The sequence below is a fragment of the Athene cunicularia genome (assembly GCF_003259725.1).
Source record: "Athene cunicularia isolate RWA chromosome 2 unlocalized genomic scaffold, athCun1 chr2_part1, whole genome shotgun sequence".
NCBI classification, from domain to species: Eukaryota; Metazoa; Chordata; class Aves; order Strigiformes; family Strigidae; genus Athene; species Athene cunicularia.
This window is the reverse complement of record NW_020799095.1, coordinates 11,098,895-11,117,228: the sequence shown is the minus strand read 5'-3', so window position 1 is coordinate 11,117,228 and position 18,334 is coordinate 11,098,895. Positions and strand designations below refer to the sequence as shown.

General features: G+C 36.1%; 1 protein-coding gene across 2 annotated transcripts in view; it reads right to left on the bottom strand.

Annotated features, from left to right (window-relative positions):
• TOP2B (DNA topoisomerase II beta) overlaps nucleotides 1–18,334 on the bottom strand; it is a 64,310-nt gene that overhangs the window by 18,281 nt on the left and 27,695 nt on the right. For both annotated transcript variants that reach the window (XM_026842172.1, XM_026842173.1), the window contains exons 9-20: nucleotides 16,339–16,440; nucleotides 16,120–16,257; nucleotides 14,433–14,571; nucleotides 10,177–10,334; nucleotides 9,329–9,454; nucleotides 8,369–8,479; nucleotides 8,176–8,281; nucleotides 7,869–7,978; nucleotides 4,234–4,326; nucleotides 4,026–4,140; nucleotides 1,504–1,625; nucleotides 552–700 (exon numbers count right to left, since the gene is read on the bottom strand). In XM_026842172.1, coding sequence (XP_026697973.1) covers nucleotides 552–700; nucleotides 1,504–1,625; nucleotides 4,026–4,140; nucleotides 4,234–4,326; nucleotides 7,869–7,978; nucleotides 8,176–8,281; nucleotides 8,369–8,479; nucleotides 9,329–9,454; nucleotides 10,177–10,334; nucleotides 14,433–14,571; nucleotides 16,120–16,257; nucleotides 16,339–16,440 — 1,469 coding nt within the window. The remainder of the gene's footprint in view (nucleotides 1–551; nucleotides 701–1,503; nucleotides 1,626–4,025; nucleotides 4,141–4,233; nucleotides 4,327–7,868; nucleotides 7,979–8,175; nucleotides 8,282–8,368; nucleotides 8,480–9,328; nucleotides 9,455–10,176; nucleotides 10,335–14,432; nucleotides 14,572–16,119; nucleotides 16,258–16,338; nucleotides 16,441–18,334) is intronic.

Sequence of the window (18,334 nt, the reverse complement as noted above, 5' to 3'; positions counted from 1 at the left end):
GTTCAATGTGACAATAGGTCACCCCACAATAAAGCAACACAGCACACAAATAGTTGCAAAACTTTGTTGCTTAATTGTAGACCTATCAGTCTCTGAAAACTGGTGACTCCCTTTGTTCATCTGGAACATTGTCCTGGGTGAATATGCTTTTCAGCACCTCATGCAAAAAGGAAAATGCACAAAACTAGGTTTGCTACAGAAAGAATATATACGAGAAAGGTAATAAAACCTGATACTTATGTATAATGTTTATAGTTAGGGGAAAAGAAGAAACTACAAGGAATTTTAGGCAAAATATCACACTGAAATTAGGAAATAAAAGAAGTAACATAACTTAAAAAATACAGCACTTCTATGCATGGGAAAATCATGCAAAAAACTCATGTGCAAAACCAGACTTCTAGACATAAAGCGGAACTTGAGCTTCTCTCAAAACATTCCAATACTCCTCCACTCATCTCCCACAAAAAAAAAACTGTACTGTTGTGATGGGACTAGTTTCATAACGAGGCTTTTCAAAAGCATGCATTTAACTTTACGTTTGTGTTTACCTTAACATGGTGAAAATATAGCGAGGGCTGGCAGCATCCTTTCCACCATGAAGCCTGGTACCAAACTGACCAATAGGTTGTAACAGGTTAACATTGTTACTTCCAACAAAGTTCTGAGCCAAGTTGACAATAGTCATCATTAATGCTTGCTGTAAGAAAACACATATTTGTAGTAATAAGAGGAGATAGTTTTTCCTAATCAGCCAATAAAATATATTTTTAATGCCCAAGAATTATGTAACTTGACTGCAACTTCAAAAAAGTAGTCTCTCTGGAAAAGGATGTTGTAAACCTATTACAAGAGCTGCTGGCAAAACATGCTGCTTCCTATTCCACAGTCACATTGCCTCCTTGATTTAACTGTCCTTACACTCTATGCTTATGAAAACACTTGGGCTTCTCCATTTTTCCCAAAGCACTTCTCTGGAGGAATGAATGGGGTGCAAACTGACTGCACTTACTACTGCACAAACTACTTCTCTCCCTTTAAAAGAAATTAGTAGAAGGGAAGGAGAGAGACTGTTAAATATGACAACTCTTGCTATTATTTCAGATAAATATAAAGAAAACAGGAGACAGAAATAATCTTTGTTCCAAACACTGTATCAGGTTTTCAAAGAACAGTATTTCTTGTTTAAGACAAAAAGTGTCATAGTACATAGTTCCTATATTCCTATGATTTGAGAACGTAAAAGTTACCTAGGGAATTAGTTACCTACTATTTCATCACAACCCACAAACTATTTGGGATATCACTGCACACAAAGACTTGAAAAGAATGGAAATACGTTGTCTTATTAAGCTACATGCTGTTTGGTTAATTTTCTTTAAAAGTAAATCCATGATTAGTAGACTTACAGTCAATAGGTTTGCAGTTTCAATACAGTAAACATTTACATAATATTTTACAGAGGCTAAAAATCCTTACAATTTTACCATCCTTCACACTCACCTCCCCATGGTGATAAGCTGACATTTCAGCAACAGAACCAGCCAGTTGAGCAACCTTTACTTCACGTCTATCATTTCTCTTAAAGCAAGTGAATAAAACTTTGCGTTGTCCTGGTTTTAAACCTATTAAGAAGAATTTCTGATTTTCAACACATACAAAATCATATGTTTTTAAGTAATTAACTTGTTTTGCCTCCTCAAAATAAGCCTAAACATTAGGAAACAAATTCACACCGTAATATTAAAAAAATAACAAATGAATCTCTGCACTTCTAAAATAATAAAAGAATTTTTTACCAAACTGAAAGTTACCAGAAAAGTGGAAACTTAATCCTTTCAGCCAATTATTAGTATGCAGCATTTAATGTCATTCTAATAAACAGCAACTTTATCCTAAACATACAGCTTCCACAAGTCAAGAGTTGTTTCTTTCCAGTCTACTCAAAAAAATATTTTTTCTAAGAATATCAACACAAATTCAGCTCTGTTAACTGTACCTGTAGCTTATATGTATTTTTAAAGCACTCTGAAATCTTACATTTCTGTGAAATACTCAAAGACTCATTAAAACTCAAAAAAAAAAAAAAAAGTTATTTGTCTCCCTTTTAGTTCTTTTAAAGTTCTAAGAAAGAAACCAGTCTCTTTGATCTTCTGATTTATTTTTATTGTTTAGGCACACTTTAAGTACATCATCTGTGTGGAAAGGATTGCACCATTTTTTCTGCATGTTATCTGGAACTGATAACCAGTTTTAGATCCTGCTTATTGATCTATTCAGTGCTTTAATTCACATACATTTCTGAAATGCAGTAAAATATTGCTGTGCCTTACCATTACTAACCTGGGTCAAACCTAAGAGCAAAAATTGAAAAAAGAGACACTCACTCCAATCTCCCTAACATTTAAATATGTAACATCCAATTTTCTTTACAATGGGCCTGCATCACATTTTCCTGCCAAAGATCTATTGAATGTGACAGACTTAGAGGGTTTCCTTTATACAGAAGAATCAACAAGGAGTAAAAGTGGTAACTAGTAACTGTGAGGAGAGAGTAAAAAATGTTCTTCCTCTTCATTTTTTCTGAGATTTGCCACCAGACTAGCTTGTTATATATCACCTGATGATACTGAAGAACAAAAACCATTGCTAGAGTACTATCTACTGAATGGTTCACATAACCACACCCAGAATACAGAACTACGAAGTTGGCAGAAACAGTGGTAGCAATTATATATATAATATGTAAAATATTAGATGTATAATAATGTACATACTATATAGGCATATTATATATGATATTTAGTGTTACAATACTGTATATGTAACTGATAGCAATTATATACAATATGTGTAATATTAGATATACATACATTATACTACATACACACACAAACATATAAATTAATTCCCTTCTCATTTTCTTATACTTCTGTAGACACAATCTCGGAGAACTTCAACTCAAATGCAGTTATCTACTGGAAGTTCATTATTTTTTCAGCAAAATCATTCTGCTGCTTCTGAGAAAACTAGTCAGTAGAGTATGTTACAAGGAACAATGACCTCTTGAAACAAGTAGCTCTATAGTGAATCTTCCTTCAGAGCAGTAAGCTATGAAATGCTTGCATTGAGACTATCAGTTAATCCAAGTACCCAACTATGGGAGGAAGTATGTCTGGAGAAGTTGAAACAGACACTGATATCCTTTGATTCCCTAGAGCTGTATCTGCATACCTAACTGAGCCTCATTCTGCAGCACAGCTGGAGAGCCATCCTACCGGGAAGCTACTACCCTATCCACCTGTGACCTATCCCACTTTCTCACCTAAAATACAAAAAACTCTTGCTGCATCAGTATTTTGGTATGGGTCTCTAGTGTCAAGAAGGCTGACCACTATAAAAGATGTCCTGGAAAGTGGAAATAAATGTGCTTTCCCCCCCTCACATGAAACCTCAAGGCCCTTTTTCTGCATCTTAGTAAGCATATGCATACTGACAATAGTATGTCTGCTCATGTTGTCTGCAGACAGTTTTACAAATGAAGATGTAGTGTAGTAAGCTGCTGCTTATAATGTTCATGCTATCGCAGGGGGAGAGTTAGTTAGCAAACCTGGTCGACAGAACCCTAGCAAGATTACAGGAAAAGTCAGTAACCACTAAAACACTGGCTGTGGTTTAAGACTGAAGGGAGAACATTTGCATCTTCATCTGCACTCAGCTGGCAGCTTGAATTTTAATTATTATGAGCACTTAAAAGACTTGTTTTCTCTGATGGTTTGACTAGAAACAAAACACTTGTATGGACTAGGGAACAGGTCTGGTTAAGTAAAAAGGCTGCACAGACACAGCCTTAAACATCCTCACAGAAGAAACATGGCTATTCTTTACAATATGAATGTTAACAAACAAAAATATAAAAGTTCTTATATTCTCTACTTGAATGCATTGATTTCCAATATGAATCACTGGCTTAAAAAACAACAAAGAGGAATGTTCCAACAAATCATAATGAATTATCAGCTTACCATCAACAAGGGAAGGAATAGATCTCTCATTGTCTGAATTTGAGAAAAGGATCAACTCCTTGTTAATGAAGTCATTGTAAGTCAAATGTTTTGTTGCTGTACCATATAAAAATTGCTGAAAAACACACATACATTATTCATTCAATACAAAAACCAAATTACATTTAAATCTCAACCACCAGATTTATTACTATTATTTAGGACTCACCTCAGGAAGGCCATGTAGCCGACGCTGTCGTCTGTCCTCCATGAAGTTTGTTAACCATTCTTTTCGGTCATCAATCTTCTTCTTACTGAAGGCCTGAAAACATTACAAGTACACTAAATTATCAGCATATATATGCTTGTGTAAATGTATGTGACTTTAGTCAGAATTTTAAGTGTACTGCGCTATCTGATCAAGTATTCAGTAATATTTATTTGGATAAGAAAATCCATATAACTAATGTTTATGTTAAAGTAGCAGTACAAGCACATGACCAGACACTGTTGCACAAGGTTTTCTGAACTGACAGATATCTCACCACTCATAATTTAAATTTATATTACTTTCCCAAAATCTGTACACATTTAGACAAATCTTACCTTTCTTATTCCTCTCTTCACATCAGAGTTGAACTTTGACACACAGTTTAAAGGTACTGGGATCTCTCCCCAAATAATTTTAATGTTGGGTTAATCATTTAGACTGAACTATAACCAGCTGTTGTGATGGTCCGATTAAACCATAGTTAGTGACTCAAACACCCAATAAAGAACTTTGGTAAAGGAAACAGTTTTTATGGAAATGCCAGGGTTGTGCAGGTAATAGCAGGAAAGAGGGGATCTCACAGAGGTGGGACCATACTTTCCTGAGGCTGAACTTCCCTATCTTGAGTGACTCCACAAAAAGCCAACAGAGAAGCCATTTTCACAACATGTGTGCCAAGAAAAAAAATGTCAGACACAGTCATACCTGCAGGGAGGAAGGAGTAACTACCCAACAACACCCAAGCCCACTGATCCATTTCTAGAAGAATCTGAAGGTTCAAACTACACATGCACCAAAGCAAGGAAAATTATAGAAGCACAGACTAAGCATGATGTATAATTAGCCTATTGAGTCTAAGTGCCTGCCTGGAGGAAAGGCAAGAAATTATAAAAGAAAACAAGTCAAAGCCCTATGTGGCAGCACCCCTCCAGAACTAGACCTGTAGACCAACGCTGGAACCAGGACCAAAGAAACCTTTTTTTTTCTTTCTCTCTCACTCTTTTTTCCTCTCTTCCTTTCCTTTTTCCTCTCATTCTGTACCCCCGCATGCAAGGCAAGGCTTGTCAGGGCATGTCTGCCACTTGTAAGGTTTACAGTTGTCAGTGTATGGTTATGAGGTTTACCGCTCGCTGCAGAGGTTGCAAGGCTTACTGACAAAGTTTCATGCCAATATCTGTTGTGACCAAATAAAAATTGAGTTTTGCGAACTGAAGAATCCCTGGTGTCATTTCACCTTAATCCTGACCTGGGAATCAGCAAATCAGAGTTGTCCCAAGAAACTGAGATGTGACAGCTGTCATCAAGAAAATTAACTGAGGGTATTAGAGAAAACATCCCATCTTCCTGTCCTCTCCATGCCCTGTTTGCTCTGTCAGCCACAGAAAGCCAATAATTTGTAGCTGTTTGAGTGGTTGGCCAAAGTCCCCTTAAGAAAATTGACAACTTGACAAATTGACACTGCATGAAAAGACAGCCAGAGTTTAGGCCAGCTGACTGAGGGCCTTAGTCTTCATGATGACAAGGCATCACTTTAAAGCAATCACTTATCTCTACAAAGAGACACAGGAATGTTCTAAAAGACTTTGTCCTGTTACAGAAATTGAGTTCCCCTCCAGTCCATTTCTTTTCCAGAAGACTAAGAAAACTACATAAAAACTGAGTATGTGGTTTAAGCAAAGTTTCAACTACTTTGGGAAAGTCTTGTGAATTGTTGAAGTACTGCCGTCTTTTCTCAGGGAATAACACATAGAGACTCCATCATGTCCTGATTTCAACCACTCTCCCGCATAAGACAACAATCATCAACACTATCTTTTTTTAAAGGAATCTAACTGGAGTACTCCAAAGATCTCAGTGAGTAGTTTCATTTCCTTGGAGACCGTGGTATTACATAACAAATAGTAAACTTTAGCAACTTACTCTCTGAGAAAGGGACTAAGTGATATCACTCTGTTTTGCATAAGATTGACTTCCTCTGTGAACAAAGCTTGACAATTCACAATGTCAGACATCTGAAGGTTTAAGATCAGGCTTTTGTAAACACATGACTAAATTCTTAGTTTTCTTCTATCTCCTTTCAGTGTGTGTATACTTTTTCTAGACCACTGAAGTGACAAATGAGCAAGGGCTTGATCAGCATAATTATTTTCATGGATTAAAAATAGAATTAATAGAATTAAAAGTTTGAATAAAAATTATTCTTGAATATATATTCTTGAATAGAATAAAAATGTTTTTTTCATTTCTCCACTTAAAATGGCTATTCAGACTTCAATTGCTAGCAAAAGAGTTCTTCAGAATGCTGAAGAATTTGCTATATGAAATAATTTGTTTTCCTAGATTACAGGTGTCATGAGGCCTGGCAGAGCCTATAACACTGCATCATCTATGCCCAGAGGTAAATTTAGGGCTGGGTTTATAACTATCAGCAGAGAAAATGTGGGTAGGAGCATAAGTGAAGCTTCTGTTAACAGCTTCACTACTAGTCAGTAGTTGCTTCTGGTGTAACAGAGGTGACTAGCTTCATCTCAAATTGACAGAATAGAATTCTGGACAACAGCAAGGATCGGCCATTAACATGTGAAATGGCTTCAGATATCAGCCTGTATACGGAGGTCTATTTACAAACATAGAGCTCAGAATTTTAACCAGTGAGTTCAGGGTCTCTCCACCAATTGGTATTCTGTACATGCAAATATATAGATTCCTTTTCTATCTAACTCTGGGATGGCAAACCACACACATGGATTATATTTAAGCGGCAGAATATATTCTTGGGCAGAAGTAAAATGAATGTTACAAATAAATCCTGATATATCAGGCTGGTTTTCTTCAACAGAACAGATACCTACTATACCTTTGTGTTGATAAAACCACACCATTTTACTGAATCCACAGTATACGGAAAAGTCATTTTGTCTAAGATGGAAATCATTTTCCCATTTTTAGTTTTTCTCTCCTACCCCTTTTTCCCTCTAGTTATCATCTACAATTAAAATAGCAGTTTGAGGTAGATAAAAGGTAAAACATTTCTTGAGAAAACAGCTTCGTTCCAGACACTCCATCCTTTGTCCTTCCACAAGCTCTCTGAAACACAAGTACTTTCCCGCATACAACTACCTAAAATATTTCAAGTTCAAATATGTAGAACACATGCATGAATACACGTATGCCATCCTGATATATCTTCAATGAATAAGTAATATTTATCTGATCTTACTTGCTCAGAAATAAAATTCAGATCCCTAAGTAGATGTGAAATGCCACTTGTCTGGGCTCTACTGCCTTACTCCGAATACTCTTTTGCATGTTCTGTCTTTTAAAGGAAGTCTGAATGTAACATTTCTTGATATACACACCAAACAAAACTGATCAAAGCTACTAAGCAGAAAGTAGAGCTGATTTTATAACATGGGTAAAGTTCTTATTCCAGAATCTAAAATCTTTTCCAGAAGCTTCCTTCTCTCCCAAAAGTATTTATTTCAGTTACTCAAAGAAAAAAAACAACCCTGTTAGGACTTCCTCATGTGCCATTTTCAGCAAACAATGGAAGATAAAACCTATCATATAGAAGCGCTTTTGTAAATTCTTACCAGTGTAATGGCAGCGTCATCTTCAGGACCAGCATATCTAAATAAGATCCGATGTCTTTCCATATCAGCAAAATATTCTTTTGCTTCTTTAGCAGTGCTGGTACCCAAACCTGTAAGATAAAAAGAAATAGTTACACAATGCTCAGAATTTAAGTTTTATTATTTTACCCCTTTTATTTTACTGGGAATACTATAAAATCATTACAGAAGATACAATCAAGAAAACAGCTACAGACAAAACTTCATAGCACTCATTTATTATGTATTTTTAGATCCATGAGGTTCATTTATTTGTTTTCAAACAAACCTTTGTAGTATTTTATCTTCCATGCTTTATGATTCTCCATATGCTTCTTCCACTCATCAAATTCAGGAATACTATAGAATGAAAGTTCTTGCTTATTTTTGCTTGCCTTTAAAAAACAAAACCCAAAAAATCCTGATCAACTTTTCTGTTGCACTGTAAGTCATACATAAAACCTTATTAATAGAACCCATACCTTTACAATAGGAGTGATGAATTCCTCAAGAAAACCATGTTTCAACAGTGATGGCCAATTGTGATGAATAAAATTGATCAACAAGCCTTTTATGTGAGATCCATCTTGATCCTGAATCAGAACATGAAAATAAACAATCTTATAAAATGTCAGACCCCCCAAAACCACAAAACACCACACTTACTGGCCTAGATACATCAAAACAATGTCTGTTGACAGAAAACACAGAACGGAACAGCTAGTTTTAATTTGGATTCCCAATGGGACTTTGGTATAAAATAGCCACCTGTGAATGGCACTATATCTGAGCTAAGAATAAGCTCTTCCAAGCCAAGACCACAGCTGCAGCTCAAAGGTTTCTTTGCCTGTGACATGTTTTCTGAGAACTAGACAGCTCTCCCAGACACCATAGAGCTGAATCTTTGTAGAAGAAAGCCAAGCCTGGCCCATAGCTCTCATTGGTGTTAAGATGCTCGATATTCAACCTCTCAGGGAAAAAATAACAAAACTTCACAAATACCCAAAGCATAAGACTCCTAGACTTCAAGAATCTAAACAATAGACAGAACACTTTGAGAGCTTATCCAAAAATAGTTGCCTGCATTCTTATATCTCCCAGACTTTCTAGCATTAGTCCCTCATCTACTGTTCCCTTTTTATCCTTACGTTCAATATATTTTTGAGTTATGAAAAGCACTCTTGTTTATACATGTTTTTATTACTTTAGGCACCTCTGCTACTGTGCAACAAAGTTCATTTGTTCGTTCGGAGTAACCAAAACAACACACAGATAAGTTATTCCCATGAAGAAACCTCATACGTTAGGGATTCCCTCTGAATACATCCATCTTGCCATAACACAGAAACAGATTAGAATGCACAAAAATGTAACCTACCAAATTGCAGCAAGCCACATTTTAAAAAGCTCTGTATATTAAAACCTGTGAATTTCAGACTAACCTGATCTGTCATGATCATAATTTTTCCATATCTCAGACTTTTCAGAGATTCTGGATCTTCATAGCTTTTCTTGTATTGTAGTCCAACTATTTTGATGATGTTGTTGATTTCTGCATTTTCCATAATCTGTATAAAAAAAAATTCACCTTTGCAGTCAGTGTAAAAAGTAAAAATCCATAAATACCCCAATCTTTTTTTAGATGGGCTTTATAGCTACTTTTTCAATGCACCCCTACCTCAAATTCATAACCTTTTTAGCCCCAACCCCCTTGCAGCCTTCACAGTTGTAAATATTTCTTCTGTACATGCAGATTCTCAAGACTGCACCACTTCCTTTCTGCTCTACAGCCAGAGTACTTTGGGTCCAAAAGGCAGGGAGATAAGTGCACCTAACAAAAAGTCATCTCACAAAGCTGCCTTCTTTCCCCTATTTCTATGCACATCTGCAACCCAACTCTTACTATAGCAAATTACAGAGGGCAGCAGAAGCAATGCAGTGGGGTAATGCTGCTGCTACTGCCTTAAACTGCAAGTCAGTGAAATCATGTGACAATGGAGAGAACATAAAATTTTAGGTTTAAGTATTAATGAAAAACGTTAATGAGTCATAGTAGAATTTCCTTGCACTTATGAAGAAAAGAATTTTATCATTCCAGCACTGCACTACTACACTTAGTATTTCCAGGCTTATCCCAGACTTTAAAGTAGCCAGTGGTACTTTATGAAATCCCAGCCACAAGATTTTCATTAAAATATATAAATTAAAATATGAAGCAGTAACCCTAGGAATCAAAAAGGAACAGGAGACATCTATTTGTCAGCTAAAAGGAGATGTCAAGAATACTCACCTGTTTGTGAGAAGCTTCTCGAACATTGAGAATTTTACCCCTGAGTGGGAATACTCCATATCTGTCTCTACCAATAACACCTAAGCCAGAGACAGCTAAAGATTTGGCAGAGTCTCCTTCTGTTAATATTAACGTGCAGTCCAAGGAATGTTTGCCACCTGCAGTCCAGGAAGAAGGAGAAGCAAGGCAAAAAAAAAAAATCAGAAAGCATAACTTAAACTCAAATAACAAAAATACAGTTGCATCAGTAATGAATATTCTTCCTTCTCTACATCAGGTAATTTAAATTTGAATTTAAATCAGGGATGGCCCTCCATACCACTAAAACTACACAAGAATAATTATCCTTGCTCTTAGCAATACACTATGGATTGCTATGGACAAGGAGCAAAATAAACAAAATGGGATGCACTGGTGGCATCCCCACACATCTGCACAAGAGACACATTGCTTCTGTACCTTTACCATTCCCCTTTTCTAGCTGCAAATTTTTTTACACAAAAACATTATGCATATGTGAGTTATATTACAGGAGTTATTCCATTCTGCACTCTCCCTTTCCTCGCAGTATGTTTTCAGAAATAACTTACTAAATTACTTTTTTTTTTTTTTTTTTTTTTTTAAATTGTCCATTGACTGAAGCCAGGCAGCTGTAAGAAAAACTTGACAAAAAAGCTCAAAAAATGAGAACATGTGCACTTATTATACATTCTTGGAAATTTCTCCAACAGAAGAAACAAAATTTTACTAATAATGTAATTTTGATTCTACAAGACACACTGCATTTTGGTGCCTGTGTGTCCAGTGTTCTCAAAACTGTTCTGTTTAATATAACTGCAATAGTTGAATACATGTTTAAAATAATAAGGAGGTTCAAACAAGGAACTTGCTCTTTTCCAAGGGTCCAAATGCTCATTAAGCAGTTTTGCTATTTTACCAAGGCCAAGTGGTATGAAAGACTGCAAAAAACTTCAAGGTGGTTGAGTTTCACAACCTGTTAATAAGATAGTTTGAATATATTGGTATTTAAAATAGGTGCTTTGATTTGCCTTTACCTGGTAGGTAAAAACAACCTTATTATACAGAACTTACATTCAACATCTCTGGTCTTCTGCATCAGACATATGGCTTAATATAATCTAAATTAGGCAGCTATTCACACTGTATCAAAAGGTGTCAATAGCTACCATGCTATCAGCAAGGTGGAATCCAAATACCAAGAAAAATACTAGTCTACTGGTTTAGAATACATGACAGCCAATCTTTTTCCTAAATGAACTGCAGAAAACACATCTGAATATCATCCAGGTGCACTTTCTTCTGGAATGCATGCGATCATTAGCAGTTAATTTCATGGAATTGCAATGTGCCAGGTATTTTCCTGAACACAGCTCTAAAGAACAAAAAGAGAAAACTATATGAACTGGTAAGTTGAAAGAATGCTTTTATGCTTCACCAGATTTAGTAATATCGCTGCTCCTTTGCAATCCTGTATTCCTATTCCTGATTATTTTCCTTTCATTTCTACCTCTTCTCCTCCAACAAGCCATAGAACTATGTATACCTCATCAAGATCTCAAGAAAGCAAGAATGACCAGGCATAGGACTCATTCTTTTCAGTGGGGGAGGAAATCTTCAGCAAGTACATCACTGTACAGATACAGCGCTCTCCCATTCCTCAGGATTAACCAGTACTGATTCAAAAATTCAGTGGCAGCTGACACCCAAGAAACCTGTGGATGTTGGACCTCAGCTACAAATTCACTCCTGAAATAAAAATAAAATCTAAAATCCATAGGAAGAATTAGAGCCAGAGGAGTCTGTGGCCAGACACTATTCTCGCCCAGCTGCAATGGACTACTTCAGTCCAACAACTACTGTCACCTGCTATTAGAAACCAAAGCCAACCCTGTTGCCTCAACTAATTTGGGGTGCTTATGCGAATGTATTTCCTAGAATCCTTCCAAATACTTATTTGTCCTGAAACACAACGACATCAAATGAAACTACTGTATTTTGCTGCCAGATTACAGATAACCTCTGTGTGACACATGAATCAAAGCTACCTCCCCAAAACTGTATCTTCATGCATCTGTTTAATCCTTTCTCCAGCTTCTGAAGAGATCTGAAATTCTTTAGAAAGGACTATTTCTGTGTAACTCTTCACAATATGCTCTAGTTACGTGCACATTCACAGCAAGCATTCATACACTGAAGAGTTGAATTTTTTGGACCACCTCTCACACACAGAAAGAGAAGGTACAGTCCTTCCCTTAACCTTGAGAATCCCCAATCCTTTCTATTAAGATCCCAGAGACATAAAGAAAGATGGATAGTTCTACAGTGTTTTGTCTGTGCATTCATTAATGAATTTCCATGGCACCAGGACAACCTTTTCCCCTTATGTTAAGAAACATTAAGCTTTCAGTCAGGTGCAGTCACCAACTAAAGTTCACTGAGACAAGTTCTCAAGAGCAGAGCAACCAATACACTCAGCCACACTAAAGGAGTCACTTGTGTTTTATCTTCTGCCTTCTCTTTCTCAATGAAAGCAGCTTTTTATAGAGTTCAGAGATCCTGATTATAGTATTAGCTTAGTTCTTGTGCAACACAAACAAAAAATCCTATTGATTTTCAAGAGTGAACAGATGATCCATATAGTAAAAAAAAAAAAAAAAAAAAAAAGACTAAAGAACTTTTTACTAAACTTAGTATTATTTACATTCCTCCATTTTAAAACATCTTTGCCAGTATATGAGACACTTCAGAAAATCAGGACAAGTGTGAATATGACAACACACATTGTATTTAGAAACTGAAAGCCTCTCTGCTTTCCTGTAGGTCCACCCTGAATGTGCAATGTCTTCAATGTGAGAAATCTAGTATGTTCCAGACCATCAATAAACCAATACCTAGGTAAGCCTCCTTGGGACATGCAGACTTCCTGCTCTCATATACGAATAACTAGACGGCAGAGAAATACCTGGGTAACAGGGATTCAAGCCATGCACAACTTTAAGTATCAGTGTTGAGCCCAAATGAATCCCTACATGCCTTCTTAGTTGAGGAAGTTTCAGGGTAAAAGGCACTGTAATATTGTATTCAGCCCCCATTAGAAAAAAAAAAAAAAAAACGAGTAAGGAATGAATTTGAAGCCTGGTGTCCAAAGCAGAGCTAAAAAGAAAAGAACCCTATGTAGACAGTATATCCAAAATCATTCATGATGTTATTTATGAGCATTAGGCTTGATATCCATAAAAACACATCATTTCTAGGCAAGAAAAATACCAGGAACATGCATGTGACTAAGGAATACAAATTCCACAAGCAAAACACTAGTTAAAGGAGACATGATTATCAACGTTTGAGGCAAAATATGACATCTGAATAACTGGAGAAGTAATAAAATACTGAGGAAACCTCAATTAAAAGAATTAATAACCTGAGCCCAAGTAATCAAAAAGAAGGGGAGGTAAATTAAACAGAATTAATCATCTCATTAAGTCATCTTTGACTTGAACACTGGAGTTCAAAAAAGACTTTTTACCATGCTTTTACCTACTTAACCCACCCACCTACTTCATTCCAATTTCTCTTTTTGCTTAATGTAAGGATGTATTAAAAATCAACTAACACTGGATGGCACAGGATGGCAACATTTCAAGCCCTATTCACACGCGCCCCTCAAATAATTCAAGGACAGCTCACATCCCATTGCTACCAGCACAAAGATTGCCAGCTGATCCTGACTCGTATCTGTGCTAGGAAGCAAGCCAGTTTGCCCTATATTCCCAGACAGCAACCTAATAGGTTTTAAAGTCTCATGGAAAAAGTCTCTTGAACCATTCCCTCAGGCCTGCACACTACGTGATCTACTTCCTATAGCTTGTGACCCTATAAAGATTCTGATCTTTTTATGTTAGAAAGGTCAGGAAGACTAGTCACCTCCAGAATAGAATAGTGGTAACACTTATTTAGCTGGAAAACACAATAAGAAAATATGCACTCTTTCAGTATGGAACTCAGCTCCCACTTTTGTTCAGCATTATTAATTCTCTACCCTGGAGAGGATGGTGTTCCTAATATCAAACTCACCATCACACTTTAATTCTAGTTCTAGGAAGTTTAGAAACCCAGAAATATTTTTTTTAAAAAAATACGTAAGGGTGAGAAATAAAGTCAGATTGAAAATGCTGATGTCTGTAAAAAAAAAAAATCTATGAAACATCAAAGACATTAAAAATAAGTGCTCTTACCAGCATCGTTAGCATCATCCAGTTTCGGAATGCCCTTTATTTTGCTGTGTTTCACTGATGAACATTTTTTGTTCAACTGAGTTTGTGCCTTAAATTTGACCCAATTCAAAATGCTCTCTATGATACCACAGTTAGAGGCCTGTAAGCAACAGATCAGAGTTGTGGATGAAAAAAGTTAATACAGCAGATTCTTGTATCTCAATTTTAAGTCACTAATCAAACACTGGTTCTCAAAGCCCTCTACATTTTAAAAACTGCAATATATAAAAGGTCAGGGAATTAACACATACTTTACTGTCTATCATTTCATGCACACAAAACAGTAACACAACACTCACACAGCTCCTTTTCCACCCCTTGTATAATTGGTGGAAGGAGGAAAAAAGGACTGAGACCTAATAAGAGGTGGCCTTGTGTTATGTGGTTGATGTGCTGAGACATCTTAGGTACTAAACACCTGCTTCCTGGACTTTGACAGCAAAAAGTAACTTATGAGATATTTATGACCATTTAAAGTTTCTCTGGAAATGACTGAAAACAGCTGAAAGACAACCAAAAGCATTTAAGAATAAGGCTCTATATCAACCACTTGAGAAACAGACAACATTTTAAGAAACACACCTGCAGCAAAAATAGCATGTAGCATATTTTCTGAACACTGCTTTAGGTTTGGTTTCGCATCAAAAGAAAATACAGGTGGAGAAAATACTGAGTTTTGGCTTCTCATTATCTCCCATAATACAGCACTCATTGGTTAGAGATTCTGCTGTACATTTAACACCTCTGGAGATCAGCGTTTACTTCTGGGAATATTAGGAACACTGTCAATCAAACCTACTGATAGAAATACACTACATATGACAAAATCTGAAGAATGAATATGAGATTGTGTTATTTTTTCCTGTAAGTTCTATGAGAATGTCACCAGTAACACAGAATTAGAAGAACAAAACACTATACAAGTTTTGATGGCAAGAGTATTAGCAGTGGCACCATTCTCCTTACTCCTGGAGTTCTGTTTATGCTACTGGCATAAACAGGACTTAGTATAAGTTCAGGCTAACAGAATTCTGCTTTTCCCTCCTTCTATAAAAATGTAGTACAGGAAAAACCTCTACCACGTGTTTCTACTGATACATTAGTATTAAAGTAGCAATTCTTAACCTGTCTACAGCCAAAATTTCTAAAGTTGCCACCCAGAATAATGATCACTTTGAAAACTACAGCCACAATTTTGCATTTCCTTGATTACTGGAAGAGTAAGTAAATGTGATACGTTCCTTCCCTTTCTTTTCACCTCAGTGAAAGACAATAAAACTGATACCAAAGAATAAGTTGGACAATATTCTCAACTACAGAAAAATACCTTAACGTAAGAAATTAGTCAAGGCTTATGTTTAGGTTTTAAGAGTCAAATTCATTTCACCAATATAAACACCAGAATCTCCCACAAATGAACTGATCAGGTGAAGCTCGCTTTTAAATCCAGAGCGACATCCAAACAGTTATTGTATCCATTCTTAAGGCCAAAGAATGAACAGAAATTGCTTCATCCCATTTTCATAGTATGGTAATGTCATCAGAGTACCATAATGCACTAATTAATCTTCTGCTACATAACATACATACACTCAATATAGCATTTCAATTACTGATTCAAGGAAAAGAAGAAATATGCTTTACTTACTGCTTTAAAAAATTTCTCAGATAGCTGGCACTTGGACCCAAAACTTTTAGGCTGCAATGTCATGTTTTCCTTTGTCTGGGAATCAAATGATGGGTTTTCAATCAAGCAATTAACAAAAACCCATATATGATTCTTCACCTGTTGAAAACATAGAAACCAACTTAATCAACAAAATTACCACATTCATCTTTTTCAATATTTTTGTATAAAGTTACTTGCCTGAAATGGTTTCACTGAAACTCCAGCTTTATTCTTCTTTTTCACCACTTCTATCAGTTTCCCCACAACCTGATCCACCACATAATCAACATGCCTACCACCCTTAATGAGGGAAGAAAGAAAAAAAAACAACACACAGAACAAACCCATTAAATTTCCTAATAGCTTTTAGCCGTATTAACAAAGTTCCTGTAGCCATACTTAAATTTGGAAATCCATGCACAATAAACTGCAGCATAACAAAGGAGAATTTGTTTTAAAGTTTCTCTTTCGTGTCATACAGTCTTCATACAAGTGAGGATGATGGATGTTACAGGGAACAGAAGAAGCAGACCTTTCATCCACTCTACAGCGGTGAACTTCAAATGTAGCTGCTTACAGCTTGTAACAGGGTACAAAACCTTAAGAGTATGGCAGATCTGAAAATTACTCTGTAGCACAGGGATGGTACCCGCAACAGCACGAGGCTGTCAAAAGGTATTTTTAACAGGCATATAATCGTGGACTAAAAACATCAAGCATTTGTTCCTCAAATTAAACTTTCCCCATTTGGTTCATATAACACTGTTCAGGGGGCTCACCCTCAGATACATAGTATCCATGCCTATTCCTTCCCAAAAGTAATTTCACCTTTTCTTAGCTGTATTTACTGAACAATCTGTATAAACACTATTAGCATTCTTTGCTAGCCTGGGGCTAGCCTGCTCCAAATTCATACCTGATTTAGCAACAAGAGATACATAACAGGGCATGCAGTTAACTTTCAGCTGGCAAACTGACCCCTTAGAAGACCACAGGGCAATAACTTGTAGCTACATTATCATGTTGCTACCTGCTTTGAAACAAGAGCAAACTCCCTTACAGTCACTGCCCAAATGCAGAGGGAAGGAGAGAAAAAAAAAGCTTATAAGCAATTTCTTGCGTCATCACAGTGGAGAAAAAATATTTTCTTCCTCCAACGCACAACAGCTGAAAGCAAAACATTCATGGTGCCTATCGCAATTCTTCCCTTTATCCTAAAGGGACTCTGAGTACTGTTTATCCTTGCTTAAGGCCTTTGCAACTAGGTATTTCATGTGAAGCCATTATTGTGAGAGAACTTTTGGTGGAGGCAGTGCATTCACCTCCCAATCCCTAGCACAATAGATCCTCAAGAAAATTATTATACTTATGCAGTGAAACTTTGGAAGTTACAAGTCAGAAAAGTTACCTTTTTTAAGCCATATAACTCATGCTTTGCAATGCAGCAGGGTGATGAAAATGTTTAAATAACTGTTTTACTCTTGATGAAATTCAGTCTAAATAGGGAAGCACTAAGCATGTGAACACCTTCAGAAGGTGTCCCAAAGTTTCTTGCACCTTCTCTAGCTACAATTCTTTTTGGGCTTTAACTTTAAGCCAGCTACAAAGAAAAAAAAAAAAACCAAAAAACCAAAACATACTGCTAGAGTACAAGTAATTTTGAGATTAATCTGCTTAGAAAATAAAGGCACTTAACAGAAGCTTTCTGAAAAAAAAAAAAAAAAAAAAAAAAGTCTATTATAGATCTGTTACATCCTAAAAATAACTATGAATTTACAAGTGTAAAAGAAACCTAACAGTTATGGGGTATAGTCTACAGTGAAGTAGCAATCTGAATCAGAAGCACTAGTAAAGACTGAAACAGCACAAACTTATTTCATAGATAAAACAATTAGTATTTGAAGGTATGTATCCTGTAGTCTTTAATTCTATGGAACGACGACTACTGATATTGCCTAAACCAATGGTGATAAATATATTTAAATATTTCCAAGTCCAAGGTGACACAACTTCTCTTGCAGGTAAAATAGCAGGGCTTTCTTTGGAAAGATGTCAAAAATATGAATGGTCCTAAAGCCCTGGATATCTGAAAGCTGTTTACAGTTTTGATTACTCAAATTCCTTCCTTTAAAGTACAAATAATAATATTATTATTAAATTCTAGTGGCTGTTTAGAAAGTTCATAATGTTTTGA